We start from the raw sequence: 17,333 nt of genomic DNA, 5'->3' as shown, positions 1-17,333 counted from the left end.
TATGCAGGCTAATAGAAAACCTCTATTGGGCAGTAAATTTTGTGAAAAGATAAAGATATTTTTGCGATCTTTTTTTTAATATACTAATAAGATTTGAGTCGTTTATTTTGTGAATCACAATTCGCTGATTGACTTAAATCCGAGGGAATTAACCTTGTACGGCATATTTCAAATAGATCAGTATTCAGCCAGTCAGAAAGTTATTCGTGAAGAAAGATCAACTTTCTGATTGGCTGAATTGATCAAATATGATTCCAGGAGGTGGAAAGCGAATTTCAAATATTCGTGTCTTCGCAAGAATGCTTTTAGAGATATGCTTTCGGTGGGGCCTATTTTACTTCGTTTTTCTTTTCCTTTCTTTCCTCATTGGAAAAAATTCTCTATGCATTTGGAATATTTTCTCTTTTCGGTCTCTTTCCTCTCTTTCCAAAGCAAAAGGTTGTGCTTAAAAGTAAAGTTACGTAACAAGTAAACTGCGTGACACAACATCCTAAACGACCCTGTAAATCTTCTGTTCTTTCGCTAACTACGTACAATATGTTTTCGAGGCTACGAAGTCTAAGAAACCATGAGGCGAATGTATAGCCAACAGATAGTATCGGAGCTTATAAAATCAGCAAAAGTACGGTTCTAAATTTTAACAAATTCCTATGAATTAGGAAATTGTCCAGGAAAGCGCAGTGTTTTCAAATCCACTTCAGTTTTTTTGACAGGTTCTGTTTTATTTCAGAGGAGAGACGATTTTCTAGCTTGACCCCGGTTACTTCATGCATTTCTCTTGTAAAATACATCCAATAGCGTACATTCAACTCAAAAAGTACGGTGGTTTTTTTCAATAGAATTCAATCTAAACCATATAATACAGTCCGTGAATAGTTGAATTAACTGAATCCACTTCTGTTTTTTTGCCTAGATAGTCATTGTTCTAAAGGGAAAAGATCCAAAAACCGTGTTTTTGAGACATAATTTGTATGGGCCCACAATAAGGGGCGTGAGCTTGAAATCGTAGCTGACCAAATGTTAACAGATCTTTTCTGATGTTTTTTTTCCTTTTCTTTTCTTTTCTTTTTTTTTCGGCAGAGAATAAAATGTCTCCAGATGGTGAGGTAAAAGCCAGTCTAGAAATCTGACGCTGTTTTGACGATGGACTAAAAAGATTTTTGTCGTCGTTCGCCAAGACGCGTGGTTTAATTTCCCGCTCTTTTTATGTTTCTTTGTCACCGCTGCAGCCACAGGCTGCCCAGGCTGTTATCCTGTGGCTTAAAAGGCAATGATATTTTCAAATATTTGATGACTTTTTTTTGACTTTTAAAAATGATTAAATTAAATGTTTACAAACCTCCATGTATACACTGATAGTTGATATTAAATTTTTTCGGGAAAGAAAATTTTTCGAAAAAAGCAAAAATACGGCATAAAAAAGCTTTAATATGAATCCCCAGTGGATTACATGAAGGTTTTTAAATATTGATCACGCTTTTTTAAAAAGCTAAATGAAAAAAAAAAACCGTAAAATATAACGAATAATAGCATGTGCGGCCGCAAGTTAAACCGCCGACAAAGAGGGGTTTTTCTTGTGTTTTCTCGTGCTAGTTTTTTTTTTCTTTAGCTAAAATTTTACCCTTTTTTTTTTTTTTCTTCTTGCCACAACAAAGCCGAATTCGAATTTCGACTACCATTGTAGAGAGTTTTTATGAAAAGGTTTATCGCAACGAGAAGGTACGTTTATTGTGGGAGGGGGAGGGCTGGAGAATTCGCAGTGAACCGTAAGAAGTTGTAGCCCCCCCCCCCCCCCCCCCCGCCCCCTTCCATTCAGTAAGAAATTCATGACCCTCCTATTGAGTCAACAAGAAAACAGCTTTCGTCAAAATACAAAGGTTTGACCGTTCATGAAAGTTCGAATTTAAACCGATGGCCCTTTTCTAAAGCCCCCTTGCACAAGTGAACGCGCGAAAATTCCGTTTAGGCTCAGATCGCCAATTTCAGATCTGAGACCGTCTTAGAAATAGGTGAACTGATTAAAAAAACAGCTCACTTCATTATACTTCAAATGTGAAGATTCTTTGACAGCGGTAAATTTATAATTAGAAGGGCAAGCAGCTGCTAGCAAATGTAAATTCAGGTTATACTAAACACAAGAAGTAATGATAATGAAAATGCTTCTGAAGTAAACACGGTATAATCAAAGAACGAATATCTTAATCGATAGACATTTTATCATTCATTTACTATCCAAGTGAATATGATTTCGGACGAACGGTATGAAATTTTCTTACTATATATTTTAGTCGCTAATTCTGATTATTTCAAGTTCACATTACGATCTTGTTTTCATCGACGCTTTTTTTGTACATGGATGTTGTCGTTTTGTCTGAGAATGATGCTTTTGGGAGGGATTTTTTTCTGCGGCATAGCTTTGTCCTCTCGTTTTTAATTTCAATCTGTTTAAACATACCTTCTGTCAAAGTCCATTAAGAAATACGAAAACAATCGTCAATTAAAACAGCGTCAAAAATAGTTTTTTAAAAAACGCATCCCATCTGAATTTAATCCAGGGATAGCGTTGTTGGAGCGGAAATCTCCGGAATAGCCGTATGAAATGTTTCGCGCTGCTATGCGACGGTTCAGCCGACAAATCTAGAAGTATAGTTCTAAATGCTTCAATCAACAAAACTAGAAACAATTCCAACCAATATGCAGTTAATAAACCTGGCAAATAAACTATTTCAAGTTTACTATTAAAAAAATAGAATGCTTATCGCGCATGCGCAATTGAGATTTAGACTCCAACTTGTACCGAACCTACGTTTCTTCATGCTTCGTCGCAGGCCAGAAGAAACGCAGTCTCTGGGTAAGAGATTGGGCCGGTTAGATTTTTCTCAACCAAAGTGAGTAATATTTCTACCTAGGACGTGCGTCTATCAACTGCTTTATCAATAACTTTAGATCTCGTCCTTGACCCGCTCAGCTGGTAGAGTTTTGCTGCATAGAAACTGCCGTGAGCAAAAGAGTTCCATTATTTAAATAGCAATATAGAGGTTAAAATGGCATGTTTTAATGTTCCCTTAAAAATTGATTGTCTTGTGGCTACTTGACATCAGTCGTTTTCGTTCTTGCCTGGACGAGGACGAACTGAGATCAAAACCATCATTAAAAGGATTTTCCAGAATGTTTTTGATGATTTAGAAAAAAAACCAACAAACCTTGGGTTTCAAAGGATTGAAACTGAACTGGTCGGATTCCTTTTGAGAGATACGAAAATTTATGAATTTTTTAAATGATTTATCCAGCTATTCCAGTATTTTTTGGGTAGATAGCTTGATCTGATAAGTCCCTTCCTCCCCTACCCCTCCCCCTCCCCCAAGAAAGTTAAATCATGCAAGCTACCTAATCTAAACTTTGATTATTATATCAACTGGATTTCCCTTTACGAGCTTTCTTTGCAGGTCTAATAAAAGGATTGTCCATGACGTCTGAGACTGTGACTGATTTGTCAGCCTTTGAATTGTCACTTTTGTCATCATTGTTTAGATCAAAATCTTCGTTTTCTTCACAGCCAGAAATAGCAAGAAGATATGGTAGAGGAGGAGGTGGATCCATTATTACTGAAAAGAAAGTTCAAGAAAATAAGTTAATAAATTGATTCCATTAAATGTACAATATACCTACTTTGAGCATAACGTTTCCCCATTTCAGACCATGTGTCATCCTCTTGAGAATAAGATTCTTTCCTTGAGTTGTATCCAAATTCATGTGTCTTCTCATGTGCAACCATTAAATAAAGAAATGATACTATAGGGAATGAAACATGGTCTTGAGAATAAGATTCTTTGTTTCAGTTGCGTCCATATTCATGTGTCTTCTCATGAGCAACCGTTAAACAAAGAAATGATACTCTAGGGAATGACACATGGTCTCGAGAATAAGATTCTTTGTTCGAGTTGTATCCATATTCATGTGTCTTCTCATGAACAACTGATAAACAAAGAAATGATACTCTAGGGAATGAAACATGGTCTTAAGAATAAGATTCTTTGTTTGAGTTGTATCCATACTCATGTGTCTTCTCATGCAACCATTAAACAAAGAAATGATACTCTAGGGAATGACACATGGTCTCGAGAATAAGATTCTTTGTTTGAGTTGTATCCATATTCATGTGTCTTCTCATGAACAACTGATAAACATAGAAATGATACTCTAGGGAATGAAACATGGTCTTGAGAATAAGATTCTTTGTTTCAGTTGTGTCCATATTCATGTGTCTTCTCATGAGCAATCGTTAAACAAAGAAATGATACTCTAGGGAATGACACATGGTCTCGAGAATAAGATTCTTTGTTCGAGTTGTATCCATATTCATGTGTCTTCTCATGAACAACTGATAAACAAAGAAATGATACTCTAGGGAATGAAACATGGTCTTAAGAATAAGATTCTTTGTTTGAGTTGTATCCATACTCATGTGTCTTCTCATGCAACCATTAAACAAAGAAATGATACTCTAGGGAATGACACATGGTCTCAAGAATAAGATTCTTTGTTTGAGTTGTATCCAAATTCATGTGACTTCTTGTGTGCAATATTTAAACAAAGAAACAATACTCTAGGGAATGGCATGTGGTTTGACATGGGCAAAATGAAAGGAAATGAATAGAAAGAAAAGGAAAGGAAAGAAAGAAAGGAAAGAATGGAAAACAAGGAAGGAAGTAATGAAAATGAAAGGATAGGAAAGGAAGAAGAAAGAAAGAAAGAAAGAAAGGAAAGGAAAGGAAAGAAAGGAACGCACGACGTAACCTTACAGGCACGTCTGAACGCCTTCCCTCGGAATGAAATGAAGAGAAAGCAGGAAAGGAGGGAAGGAAAGGAAAAAGACTGATCAGAAATGCAAAATGGAATTCCTATTAACTCAATTTTATCCAAATCCTTTTTCCTCTTCTATAAAATATAAGCTGAGATAAAAGAATCTTACATAAATATGCAGGATCATTTTCAAGACCAGGACAGACTGCTGCCTTTAGATCCGCTGTCTTTGCAAGAAATCTAAAACATATAAATAGAATGCAATAAATAGGATATTTATAAACCCCTTGCATGTGAATGTGAAATTGTCTAATAGACCCTTTGCCAAAATGGCGGCCAAAAATTGAAATGCGTTAACTTAAAAAACCAATACCAGCACTGGAAAGAGTACCTTTACATTAGTAACCATACAAAGATTCATTATGTCAGGTTTTATATCGGCCGAGAAAACCTTTGTTGAAAATTGACAAATTTACAGACTTTTGTGTGTCTGGGGGTATATGCTATACCACCAGACCAAGGGTGGATCCGGGGGGGGGGGGGGGGGGGAAGGGGAGGGGCGAAGGGGACCCAGGGGTCAGAAGCCCCTCTCTTCAGCAGAAAAAAAACGATACTTTTTTATATTGTTTTCCATTGTGTTGATAGAAGAAACTCAATTAGCCCCCCCCCCTAGACTCAATTAGCCCCCCCCCTAAAATTTTTGCTGGATCCCTCTTGCAGACATACAAACGTCTGTAAATTTGTCACTTTTGAACTTGAGTTTTCTCGGCTGATATAAAACCTGATATAATGAATCTTTGTAGGGTTACTAAAATAAAGGTGCTCTTTCCATTCTTTCAGTTTAATTTTAACTCAATCCAATTCGCAGTTGCCATTTTGGTAAGGGGTCTATCCGCTCCCTGGAGAGCTATGTTCAAAGGCTAATACTGTATATGTATCATACTTAGCTAATCCTTGTTCTATTTCTTTGCGCTGGCTGGCATATCTTTCCCTTACAGCTTTATATTCTTCACTTGTTTGCCGAACAGTCTTGAGAAAGATTATAAAAGCTCATTAATCTACTGTTTGTTTGCTGCAATTTGGGGGGAGGGGGGAGGGGGGAGAGGGGAGGGGGAAGTCATCTTATGTACAAAAGGGGAGAGGTTTAGGAGATTTTTAAATGGGTTACTTATGGAGTAGAGGGCTGGCAAAGAGAATGAGTGATCACACCAAACCTAGGGAGATATAAAGGAGTGGGGGTGGGGGAGGTCACAACAAACCAGTATAGCATAGCATGAGGACTGCCGATGATGAATTATAATCACTAATTGGCTCCAGTTATCACTATGGCATGATTGGCCCAATTTGTAATAATGGCCCCAGTCTGAGAATCCTTACAGAAAGTCCCCGAAGAAGGATAAAAATTTCAAATTCAAACTTACAGGTGTCTTGACGTAAGAGTGAGGATCAGGAAAAGCTGGTAAATGTGAAGGGATGTAAGAAGGACGAGGTTGTTTTTGACCAGCTTCTAATGCTTTAGGATTTGGTGTTACTCTTGACTTTAAAGCTGAAAAATTTATAGAAATAGGATGTCAATATTATTTTGAAGATGTACTGTGGAAAGGTTTGATTGAATCCCAGAGCTGAGGGATTACATGTATGTGAGTAGAGTTGCTTGTTTATTCTCTCCTCGTTTAAAGGATTTTTCTCTGTGATCTTCTGCCCAGATGGGAGGCATGGGTAGCAAGCACCATTCAGACACTTTTCTCTCACCCCTGTGTACAGGGTAGTTCATGTCTGTGATTTATATATTATTGACTGTTATCATATAATTATCCATAAAATACCTATATTTCTCCTTTTCGAAAAACTGATATTTTCACATGTGAAAATATCGTTACCATGCTATTAGTTTATAAATAAAAGCTTTTTATAATGATAAAAAGCTTATTAAGTCGATTTTATGCATAATTATATGATAAACAGAATATTACATAAGCGCTTGGGGATATGAAATTTTTCTTCTCGGGTTGAAAATATCTCTTCAACACTCAAAGATAAATTTGGTATCTCCGCGCGCTCATGTAATATCCTCTATATCTGCATGTGTGACTTATTTGATGTGTTGTTCTCTCTTGCCACAAGGGTGTTTCTCCAGGTTCTCTGGTTTACCTTCCTTCATAATATAATAGCAACGAGAGAGTTGGGTGTTATATGATGTAAATAAGCAATGCAGGGCAATGCATGTGGAACAAACCTTAGGGAAAAGCCTTGTGGCATGGTTGTAAAATATGAAATATTTTATATATTACATACAGCTATTTCAAAAAAGTTTGTATACTGAATACTGCATACTGATTAGTGCATTCCAAGACCAAAGGGCATTGTAGGTCTCGTTAATTTGAAATAAAAAGTAAATATACAGCAATTAACTATCTATATGTAGTTAGTATATTGTTTCAGATGGAATACACTAAAAATAGAATAAATTATTATTATTAATCCTACTTTAGACAATGTCACTATGACCCACAATGTACTTCAGTCTTGGAATGCACTATTCAGTATGCAGTATGCAGTATTCAACCTTTTTTGAAATAGCTGTATACATGCACAATAGCCTGCAATTTATATTTCCAGGCCTGTCACTAGGACATTGAAAGGTGAGGTTCGTTTTTCTACCAATCTTAGTTATATATGCTATTTCTTGAAAAACTAAAATAGCGCTAAGCAACATTTCATACTTCTACAAAGGCAAAGAGGGGGGTTTGTTCAAACCATTGAACCACCCCTAGTGACAGGCCTGATTTCAAAGAAGCTTTCAAGCATTTGTTTACTTACGATTTCCTAAATTGAGCCTATGACGCCTTTTCGCATAAGTTGGAATAGAATCAAGATCTGCCCCTAAACACAAATACACAATGAGAGTTTGTTCTATTTTCATTTCTTTTCTAGCTTTAATTATTACTATATCATGTCAAAATAAAGACAATCTATCTTTTTATGTACATGATGGTGCAATGCCTCTATTCTTGGGGTGCATTATACCTCATACACAGGTAAAAAAACGGATTCCCAAATTGGGAATTGTTGGGAATTTCCTTGAATTCCCAATTCGAACACCAACGTTGGGATTTATTGTTGGGAATTTCCTTCTAATACCAAATAGAAAAACAAAATTCCCAACAAACTAACATTGGGAATCACTGCCACATTCCAAATTTTGTTCTCTCTGGGAATTGGATGGGAATTCGTTGGGAATTCAAGGAAGTTCCCAACAAATTCCTAATTTGGGAATCCAGTTTTTTTTCCTGTGATAGCCCTCATGTTGGTTGATGATAATAAAGCATTACTCATTAGCTTCTCTTGTTAGATCAATCAACATGCCGGCTGTTTCTTTGTCATAAATATCTCAAGGGATTTTGAGCCATGTGGTCGCACCGCAAGAACACATGCAGCTGGGTAGAGAGATGTACTGTGACACCCAAGTGTTTTTCCCTTTCGAGAACAAAGCAAGGGTGTAGCAATCATAATTTATCCTACCGCCCACAAGCCTGAAGTCCTTTTGGAGACAAGTCTTTTGGTGTTGCTGAGCCCACTTTATGGAATGCTCTTCCCGCTAGCCTTCATAATATATCAAGTGCATTTGTAGTGTTTGAAAAACGAGTAGGAGTGTTTTATCAGGTATAAAAGCACGAGGCGTAGCCAAGTGTTTTTAAACCTGATAAAACACGATCTACGAGTTTTTTGAACTGCTTAAAACACTCATGAACAATTTATAAGATTTTGGTTCAACTGGAGCCACCATACACGTCAAGAACATGGGTTTTTATACTTCGATAGAGATTTGACATCACGGGCATGCGCAACCAGATTCAATAGAAGCTCCCACACGTTGGATATTGCGTGCCAAGGCAAAGACAGGCACGTTAGTCAAAGATCATTAGGGTTGACTATGACCTTGATGAAGCTCTATGTCTTCATCTAAACTTGGATGTATACTTCATCCCTGATGAAGTCATCCTCATAGTATTCGAGTGGTCTTTATATGTCTTTATATAAAATCACTTGAATACTAATGAAGAGGACTTTATCGGGTATAAAGGTTCATGCACGTGACGTGTATGGTGGCTCCAATTGGACCATAAGCTTATGAATTATTAATGAGTGTTTTAAGTAATGTTTAATAAACGAGCAGGAGTGTTTTATCGGGTATAAAACACGAGGCGCAGCCGAGTGGTTTTAGACCCGATAAAACACGATCTGCGAGATTATTGAACGGCTTAGAAAACTTATGATGTTTGTTCTCATTGTGTACTGATTTTTTTACGAAATGAACCAAGTTTGATAGAGAAAATCCAAGTTAAAGTTTATGCAAATGAAGACGAATCTTTATCAGATTTAAAATCACCTTCATGGTCATGATTTCTATTGTGTTTTCTTCATGAATTATTAATGAGTTTTCTAACTACTTTTAAATCGCAACTTAAGACTCATCTTTTTAAACTAGCGTTTAATATTTCATAGATTATTAACTATGTAATGTATTTTCATTTCTGAATTTTATTGTATATATTATCTATTTGTATATTGTATATTTATTGTTGCAATGCACTTTAATTGATCATTATATGCTAAAAAGCGCAATATAAATTAATAAATTATTATTATTATTTTTTTGTTATTATCATTATTATTATTATTATTATTATTATTATTATAGTCCTAACAATAAGCCTATCACCTACTTCTCTCGCATATCGAAACAAAAGACTTCATAAAATCTACTTACCAACATCTATGAGGGCCATTCTTACATCCCCTAGAGTTGGTTTTACTCGAGTTGAAAGTTCACAATGTGTCTTCGCACTACGAGCTAATTCTGATAAATCTGACAGGGAAAAAAAATATTTGACAAACCCTAAGCTTGACGAAATATTAAAAGAATTAATGACTGATTTTTGCCGTTTTTGTAAACAAAAATAAGACCCAAGTTTGTTGTGTGAGTTTACACAAAAGATTTCGAAGTTCACTGGCAGAAGAGTCGTGAATAGTAAAAAATGTACAAAACGATTGTCGAATTTTACTTACAACTTTGAAGCATTTCTGTTAACGTTTCTATTGCGAGTCTAGAAGCCGATGAAAAACCTTGTTCTCTGCAGATAGCACTGACCGACATTTGGAGAATACTTCTTTGTACAGAACCACTCTCGGCCGCCATCTTGGATTGGAAACATCACGTGGTACAGCCAGGCTCAGGCTATCACGGTTGGTCAGACAGACAGACAACAGACAGGCCACAGGATGACAAAATCGGGAAAAAACGAAAATCAAAGTGAGTCAGGGCTGGGCTAACTAACAGATCGAAATCATGGAATTACTAGCCCATAGACAGATGGACAGACAGACGTTCCAAGATCTGTGACTAGTAATTTTCCCCTATAGTTACTAAAATCGCCCAAGATACAACTTAAAAAACTGTATTCCGCAAAGGCGTTTCCATTCTCGCTGTGTTTGTCTTTTCTCAAGGGTTTGTTAGCTCGTTGACAAAGGCTGTACCGACGGAAGTTAAAGCGAATGTTTTAACTTCTGTTAGTACAGCTTCTCAGCGAGCCGAACAAACACTTGAGAAAAGACAAACACCGGGTAAACACGGAAGTTGAACTGATGAGAAATAGATGACAGGACGGACCAGCGAAAAAAATTTAACTGCCAAAAAAATTTTTAATATAAACCTCTTTTCCTTGCATGTAACGTTTTCCCATTTCAGACCACGTGTCATTCCCTTGAGTATTATATCTTTTATAAACCCTTTTTACTTGACGCGTAATGTTTTCCCATTTCAAAGCCCCGTGTCATTTCTCTTTGTAGTTACTGGTTGCACATGAGAAGACGCATGAATACGGATACAACTCAAACAAAAATTCTTATTCTCAAGGGAATGGCACGTGGTATGAAATGGGAAGACATTACGCCAAAGGTGAAGAGGTCTATTATACCAGCTTGACTTATATATTAACAAAAGTTTGAACGTAAAAAGTTCCTTTATTTGACAACTTCAGGGACCCTCCATCATTTTATGGGTCGATGTGTGGGTGAGAAGATGGGGAAGGGAGGGGGGTTGGGGGTTCAATTTGTTACTGATGACCCTCGCTTTTGAAGCCCCAGCTATCCCACTATTAAAAAACGTACCTTCTCTGAATCACATGCTAAATGCTGCTAATGTATCGACCGTAAATGTGTATCGATATCTTTTTTATTTACTCGTTAATTTTATATGATATCGCTCACTCCTTCATGTACTCGCAACTGGAAGATATGGAAACTCTTGTGAACGCAAACGATATCAAGCCAGCTATTAACTTAAAAAGATAATCTCTCTGTCTTTTCTTTAAAATAGATTAGAGGAAGTATTTGCCAATCATATTTTTGGAGAAGTTAAATCAAGCCTCAGCTGAATCGATAACCTTTCAACATTTTTTTGGGCTGTAAAAATAGAAAGACAGTTCATCACAATTCAAATTTTCAAATATTTTCTTGGTAGTTTTTTCAGCTGATGGGAAGAATAGAGTCTCAGGAGTTAAAAGGCGGTGTTTTAGAACACTTTCTTCACTTTCATTTTGGTCCTGATCGAGTAGTGCTGGACAATGAGTCTTCTTCACGTTCTCTTGGTGGGGCTTAGCTGCTTTGCCATTGCCGTTTCAGCAGGTTAGTGTTTCTGTTCTTAATTTTACTTTCATGCAAGCTTACGTTTCCTTTTCTTTTCTTTTCTTTTCTTTCCTTTCCTTTTCTTTTCTTTTCTTTTTTTTTTTTTTTTTCTTTCTTTCTTTTTTTTTTGTTTCCTCCATATTTTAATTTTATAATAATGACATTATAGCCACTGCGTGCGTAAATAGTGATTATTAGCTACCATGATTAGCTTGATCACTCAAGCTAATGAAAAGATTATCACAGTTAATAGAAACGCTAGCGTATAGCGTATCCCCATTCCCGCCCTTCGCTTGTAGAACATTCCGGCCCTTGATAGCCCTGCCTCAAGCTCCGCGCTCACGCTCTGAGTAAGCATGAATTTCTCGTTTAGCCTCCACATTTTATCGATCATTGAAACAAACTCTGGGCTGATCTAAGTCAGGGCACGACTAACTCACAGATAGAATCCTGAAACAACCTCTGGGCTGATCTAAGTCAGGGCATCAGTGACTAACTCATAGATCGAACCCTGAAACAACCTCTGGGCTGATCTAAGTCAGGGCACGGCTAACTCACAGATCGAACCCTGAAACAACTTCTGGGCTGATCTAAGTCAGGGCGTCAGTGACTAACTCATAGATAGAACCCTGAAACAACCTCTGGGCTGATCTAAGTCAGGGCACGGCTACTTCACAGATCGAACCCTTAAACCATTTCTGCTCTGATCTAAGTCAGGACACTACAAACTTATAGATCGAATTAGAATTTAGCTTTTCATGTTTTCATTTTTGTTTCTCAGTTCCTGGTGACTGCTCGTTCGATTTTGACCTGTGTGGTTACCAACAGGATCCCAACGATAACTTTGATTGGAGATTTATGACCGGAAGTACTGCTAGTCCTTCTACAGGGCCGCAAAGTGACCACACGACTGGAAGAGGTAACTTGAACTCGAATTTTATTGCTTTCATGATCATGCGCACAGTAGCGTATCCATGAGTGTGGTAGGGACGTAGAGAGGTTGAAGGTTGACTGAAGGGGGGAGACAATTAGAGTAGGATAGTAGCCATTCTGTTGAGTATCATTTCCTTGTCTATCTCTCTTTCTCTCTGTCCTTTATATCTAGAGCGCAAACTCTAAATCCATGTAATAAAATCAGATTCTCGTAAAAAAATCTGATACACCAGAAGACATCAAATACACAAGAAGCTGCAGACTGCAGCTCGTTATCATTTTTACTTAGTTGTATTCTATAACAGCTGTCCCTTGTATATTTGTTCTCCCCTTTGCATTATATTAATGACCGTTCTAGTTGATAGCAATAACAATTTTGATTATTATTATTTCATAGATTTAGTTTGCTACAGGCCTCTCTTTTTCATCTTAGCCCAAAGTTTCTTCGTTTTACACTTTTTCCTATTTTCCTGACACACCAAAGGTCCTATTACTTTTTTCGTTTAGGATCGAAAAATCCGATACAAAAAGTAAAATGTTCAATTTTTCTCTTCCTTTCCCTTAAAGGATGGTATATCTATATTGAGACATCAAGTCCTCGTTTAAACAAAGAAGAAGCACGTCTGATAAGTCCTCCAATCTCGAATACCAACGGCAATTGCCTGGCATTTTACTACAGCATGTACGGGCTGAATGTACGAACACTCAACGTCTACACCCAAGAAAGCAGTGGTTCAAGAACATTAAGGTGGTCGCTGACAGGAGACAGGGGATCGCATCATTGGCGTTTCGCTAAGTTAGCGCTGCCTTCTTCTCGCTCGAATCTTAGGGTATGTATGAGAAAGATGAAAAAGCTATTCCTTAGTTTACAAGCATAATTCATGCGCCACGGGCGTCTTTTCAGTCTTATCATTGGTAAGCACTCACATCGTTCTGTAAGTCAATCATTTTCTCACGCACCTTGAGCCATTCTAGTGCGCGCTATAATTTTTCACGATTCTTGAACGTTGTAAATGACGCATAACAACATTTGGTAACATTTCCTGAAGATGGGCGCTTAGCCCGAAAGTTTGGAATATAATATATCAAATCGTTAAAGAATTATTAATCTATAAACACAATTAACGAGGTTAATTATATTAGCAGGTGCATATAAAGTGTCCAATTTATTTGAATAGGTAACGCACGACCTCTTATAATCGTAATTATATTAAACGAGTAAAGTGCAATTTATGAATTTGCGATTTTTTATTTGCACTACACTAAATAAATTTGCACAAAAAAATCATGCTCGTAGCTCGAGCTTTGAATACCCTTAAAACGGGGCACTGATGGAGAGAGAGGAATAAAGTGCGCACCGCTCTTCCAGTTCTTTCTATCCCTGGTAGATCGAGCTTTGAATACCCTTAAAACAGAGCACTGATGGAGAGAGAGGAATAAAGTGCGCACCGCTCTTCCAGTTCTCTGTATCCCTGGTAGACCTTTGAATACCATTAAAACAGAACACTGATGGAGAGAGGGGAGTAAAATAATCCCCGCACTTCACATTCTAGTCCTTGTGGCAATAATTCAGTACCCTTTTAGATTCTTTTCGACAAAAAACGCAACAAAAGATCAATATTAATTTTGATGTTTTCCTGGCAGATCGTATTCGAGGGTTTATCGGGCACAGGATTCAGGGGAGACATAGCTATCGATGATGTTAAAGTATACAACGCTCCCAACTGTGCTGTCGTACCTCAAGGTGCCACTCCTCAACCAAATCCACAACCAACTCAGCCTCCATCACCACCTTGTAAGTTTATTTTTTCCCTTAGAGTGCCATTTTTTAAAATTCAACGGTTGCGCATGAGAAGACACATGAATATGGATACAACTCAAACAAAGAATCTTATTCTAAAGGAAATAATAAACGATGGTTTGAAATGGGAAAACGTCATGCATTAGGTAAAGTAGTATGAAGTAGTAACTCATACATTGAATTGGAATTTAGCGTGTGTTTTGCGGAGGGAGGAAAACCGAAGAACTTGGAGAAAAATACCCCAATTCCCTCTTTCTCTATCGCTTTTGGCTCCGACGACCTTTTTTGAAATAGATGCATATCATAAATCATAAAAGGAGAAATCTTTTTGTTTTAGGCTGCGTTACTCGTTACCGGACGAACTTTTAACTGATCAAAAATGTACATTTAGGGCTTCTGTTCACCCAGGACTGAGCTATCCGAACAAAAATTCGTACTCGTAGCCGTGCAAATTTGGATCCGGTTTCGTGTAAACAGAACGCATTGTCAACGCCAAAGCTTGTCGATTGTTTACAAGTATTATGAGCCACACTCACTGGGCCGATCCAAATGCGTGTAAATAACGTCAAAGCGTTGATTGACGGCAGTTTATTGCAAAGTGCACATCGCGATTTTTGTCTGGGGTGGCCGCGTAGCAATGCAAACGGCGGTAAACGGTATGTACAGGTCAAATGTTTGACCGGATAGAAATTTGTCCGGTACCGTGTAAACACAGCCTTAATTCAGGACCATTATTTCTTTTACTTCTCAGCTGTTCCATCGTGTGGTATCAAACCACAAGGTACGAGGATTGTTGGTGGTTATGAAGCAGCCAAAGGGGCATGGCCATGGCAAGCAATGCTGTTGTACCAGACAGCGTCAGGCAGCTGGAAGCAGTTTTGCGGTGGGACCCTGATTACTCCTGAATGGGTGGTGACGGCCTCTCATTGCGTTAATGATGTCCGTAATGTGGAAGTCCCATATCACAGAATAAGGTAAGGAAATGATGCGTGGTTTTTATGATGATACATTTATTTACCTTCTGCGCAATGTTTCTGGTTCTAGGATGGGCGCGCACTATCTCAGAAAGATAACAGGCACAGAACAAGACTTTGACATCGAGCGCATCTACATGCACCCTGACTACAATCGCTACCCATCACAACACGACAATGATATCGCCCTTATCAAGCTCAAAAGACCTGCAATGCTGAACAAATGGACCCAACCTGCTTGTCTGCCTACTGATTCAGTGCAGTTTGCGCCTGGTAAGGCCTGTTATATCTCTGGATGGGGTCACTTGAAGTCTGGAGGAGATTCACCGAATGCACTACACCAGGCAAAGGTATTTAAAATGCCTACACTCTTGAAGGGGAAAAAACGCACAGGCGTGCTGTGTGCTGTTATAAAGCACGCGGGGATTGGCGAACACGAGAGAAGTGTTAGAAGACGCGTAACGGAGCGCTACTCGACACTTCTCAAGCATTCTGCCAATCCCCAAGTGATATAATAACTGCACAAAGCACAGCTAGCAAATTTCTTTTATAAAGTACAAATAGCTAGCCGTTATTATGGATAGGAATGACACAACTGAAATTGCGCGTGTGTGCCGTGTGCTCTCATAAAGCTCGCGCTCCCAACCAATCAGAACACGAGATTTATAACAGTTATAACAGCTTGGTACGCTACTACTATTAAATTTAAAAAGCAAAATCAACGTGGCATGCGTGACGGGGAAAATCGCTAGTGTACCCATCGAATCCTATCCACAGGAAGCCCACACACTATCTTCTATCATTTTACAGGTTCCTCTTATAACCAAGGCTGAATGTACCAAGCCCGGCTCGTACGATGCCAACAAGATCACAGACAAGATGCAGTGTGCAGGATATCCCGGTCAGGGGGGCGTCGACACATGTCAGGGGGATTCGGGGGGTCCTCTTGTCTGCGAGAACAATGGCAAATGGTATCTAGTCGGCGTTACCAGCTGGGGTTACGCATGCGCAGACCCAAGATACCCAGGTGTTTATGCTAAGGTATCCAATCTGAAGAGCTGGGTACATCACGTGATCGCCTACCCAAATGCCCATTGAGAGAGAGTCATGGAGTATGTTGAGTTTTTTGATTTAGAAATAGTATGATTTCATGTACGATGATCAAAGAAATAAATAAAATAATACACGTAAAAAAAAAAAGATTTACCAAGTTGGCGTTGTTGACTGTATAGAGTGTTTTCACGTGACGTCACAGCGGAAATTATGGGGTACCAAAACAATACATTTTCTATCCTCTTGGAATTGAACTCTATTTTTATGCAAAATACTGTGCAAAAAGTTTCTATTGTTTATGGCTGCCTTCTCACGTGAGTGAAAACGCTCTATAGACCAAATGCAAAACTCGCATTGATGTTAGGCTTAAGTTGTGAACGAAGGGATCTGGCGTGATGCAAAGCAATTTGAGGTGATTCAAGAGTCACGGATCATGCCAGATCCCTTTGTTCACATCTTAAGCCTCACATCAATGCGAGTTTTGCATTTGGTCTATGGTGTGTTGCTTTTTTCCGGTTTTTGATTGGTTCAGAGTCACGAAGTTGCGCGAGGGAAGAATGCCTTGTGAATGTAAGTGTTGCGATTGGATGATGTTTGTTTTTCCGCTTTTTGATTGGTTCAGAGTCACGAAGTTGCGCGAGGGAAGAATGCCTTGTGAATGTAAGTGCTGCGATTGGATGATGTGTGTTTTTCCGGTTTTTGATTGGTTCAGAGTCACGAAGTTGCGCGAGGGAAGAATGCCTTGTGAATGTAAGTGTTGTGATTGGATGATGTTTGTTTTTCCGCTTTTTGATTGGTTCAGAGTCACGAAGTTGCGCGAGGGAAGAATGCCTTGTGAATGTAAGTGTTGCGATTGGATGATGTGTGTTTTTCCGCTTCTTGATTGGTTCAGAGTCACGAAGTTGCGCGAGGGAAGAATGCCTTGTGAATGTAAGTGTTGTGATTGGATGATGTGTGTTTTTCCGGTTATTGATTGGTTCAGAGTCACGAAGTTGCGCGAGGGAAGAATGCCTTGTGAATGTAAGTGTTGTGATTGGATGATGTGTGCTTTTCTGGTTTTTGATTGGTTCAGAGTCACGAAG

The 17,333-nt window shown here is 38.3% G+C and overlaps 2 protein-coding genes across 2 annotated transcripts; one reads left to right on the top strand and one right to left on the bottom strand.

The window, feature by feature from the left end:
- Positions 1–3,033: 3,033 nt before the first annotated feature.
- LOC116287657 (transcription initiation factor TFIID subunit 8) lies at positions 3,034–10,021 on the bottom strand. The gene is made up of 7 exons (XM_031694344.2): positions 9,874–10,021; positions 9,575–9,673; positions 7,624–7,686; positions 6,225–6,349; positions 5,747–5,832; positions 4,973–5,043; positions 3,034–3,605 (listed from the first exon to the last, which is right to left on the bottom strand). The coding sequence occupies exons 1-7, from the start codon at positions 10,001–10,003 to the stop codon at positions 3,412–3,414; spliced, it is 768 nt and encodes a 255-aa protein (XP_031550204.1). The 5' UTR covers positions 10,004–10,021; the 3' UTR covers positions 3,034–3,411.
- A 1,369-nt stretch (positions 10,022–11,390) lies between these two features.
- Positions 11,391–16,398, top strand: LOC116287656 (chymotrypsin-like elastase family member 2A). Its single transcript, XM_031694342.2, has 7 exons — positions 11,391–11,490; positions 12,272–12,409; positions 12,991–13,253; positions 14,068–14,218; positions 14,976–15,198; positions 15,269–15,548; positions 16,009–16,398. Exons 1-7 carry the CDS (start codon positions 11,430–11,432, stop codon positions 16,294–16,296), a joined length of 1,404 nt encoding a protein of 467 aa, XP_031550202.2. The 5' UTR covers positions 11,391–11,429; the 3' UTR covers positions 16,297–16,398.
- Positions 16,399–17,333: the final 935 nt, after the last annotated feature.

This window comes from Actinia tenebrosa, unplaced genomic scaffold, assembly GCF_029948245.1.
Source record: "Actinia tenebrosa isolate PJP-AT-01 unplaced genomic scaffold, QUT_ActTen_1.0 PGA_scaffold7__59_contigs__length_16204524, whole genome shotgun sequence".
Classification (NCBI taxonomy): Eukaryota; Metazoa; Cnidaria; class Anthozoa; order Actiniaria; family Actiniidae; genus Actinia; species Actinia tenebrosa.
Note: the sequence above shows the minus strand (reverse complement) of the source record. Positions and strands in the feature narration are given on the sequence as shown.

Excerpts from the sequence above, each read along its gene's own strand:
- LOC116287657 (XM_031694344.2), bottom strand. The coding sequence starts at position 10,003 with ATGGCGGCCGAGAGTGGTTCTGTACAAAGAAGTATTCTCCAAATGTCG. Across the intron at positions 7,687-9,574 it reads AATGGCCCTCATAGATGTTG|GGGCAGATCTTGATTCTATT; the intron begins GTAAGTAGATTT and ends ATTTGTGTTTAG. Across the intron at positions 5,833-6,224 it reads ACTCTTACGTCAAGACACCT|ACTGTTCGGCAAACAAGTGA; the intron begins GTAAGTTTGAAT and ends ATCTTTCTCAAG.
- LOC116287656 (XM_031694342.2), top strand. The coding sequence starts at position 11,430 with ATGAGTCTTCTTCACGTTCTCTTGGTGGGGCTTAGCTGCTTTGCCATT. Across the intron at positions 11,491-12,271 it reads TGCCATTGCCGTTTCAGCAG|TTCCTGGTGACTGCTCGTTC; the intron begins GTTAGTGTTTCT and ends TTTGTTTCTCAG. Across the intron at positions 14,219-14,975 it reads TCAGCCTCCATCACCACCTT|CTGTTCCATCGTGTGGTATC; the intron begins GTAAGTTTATTT and ends TTTACTTCTCAG.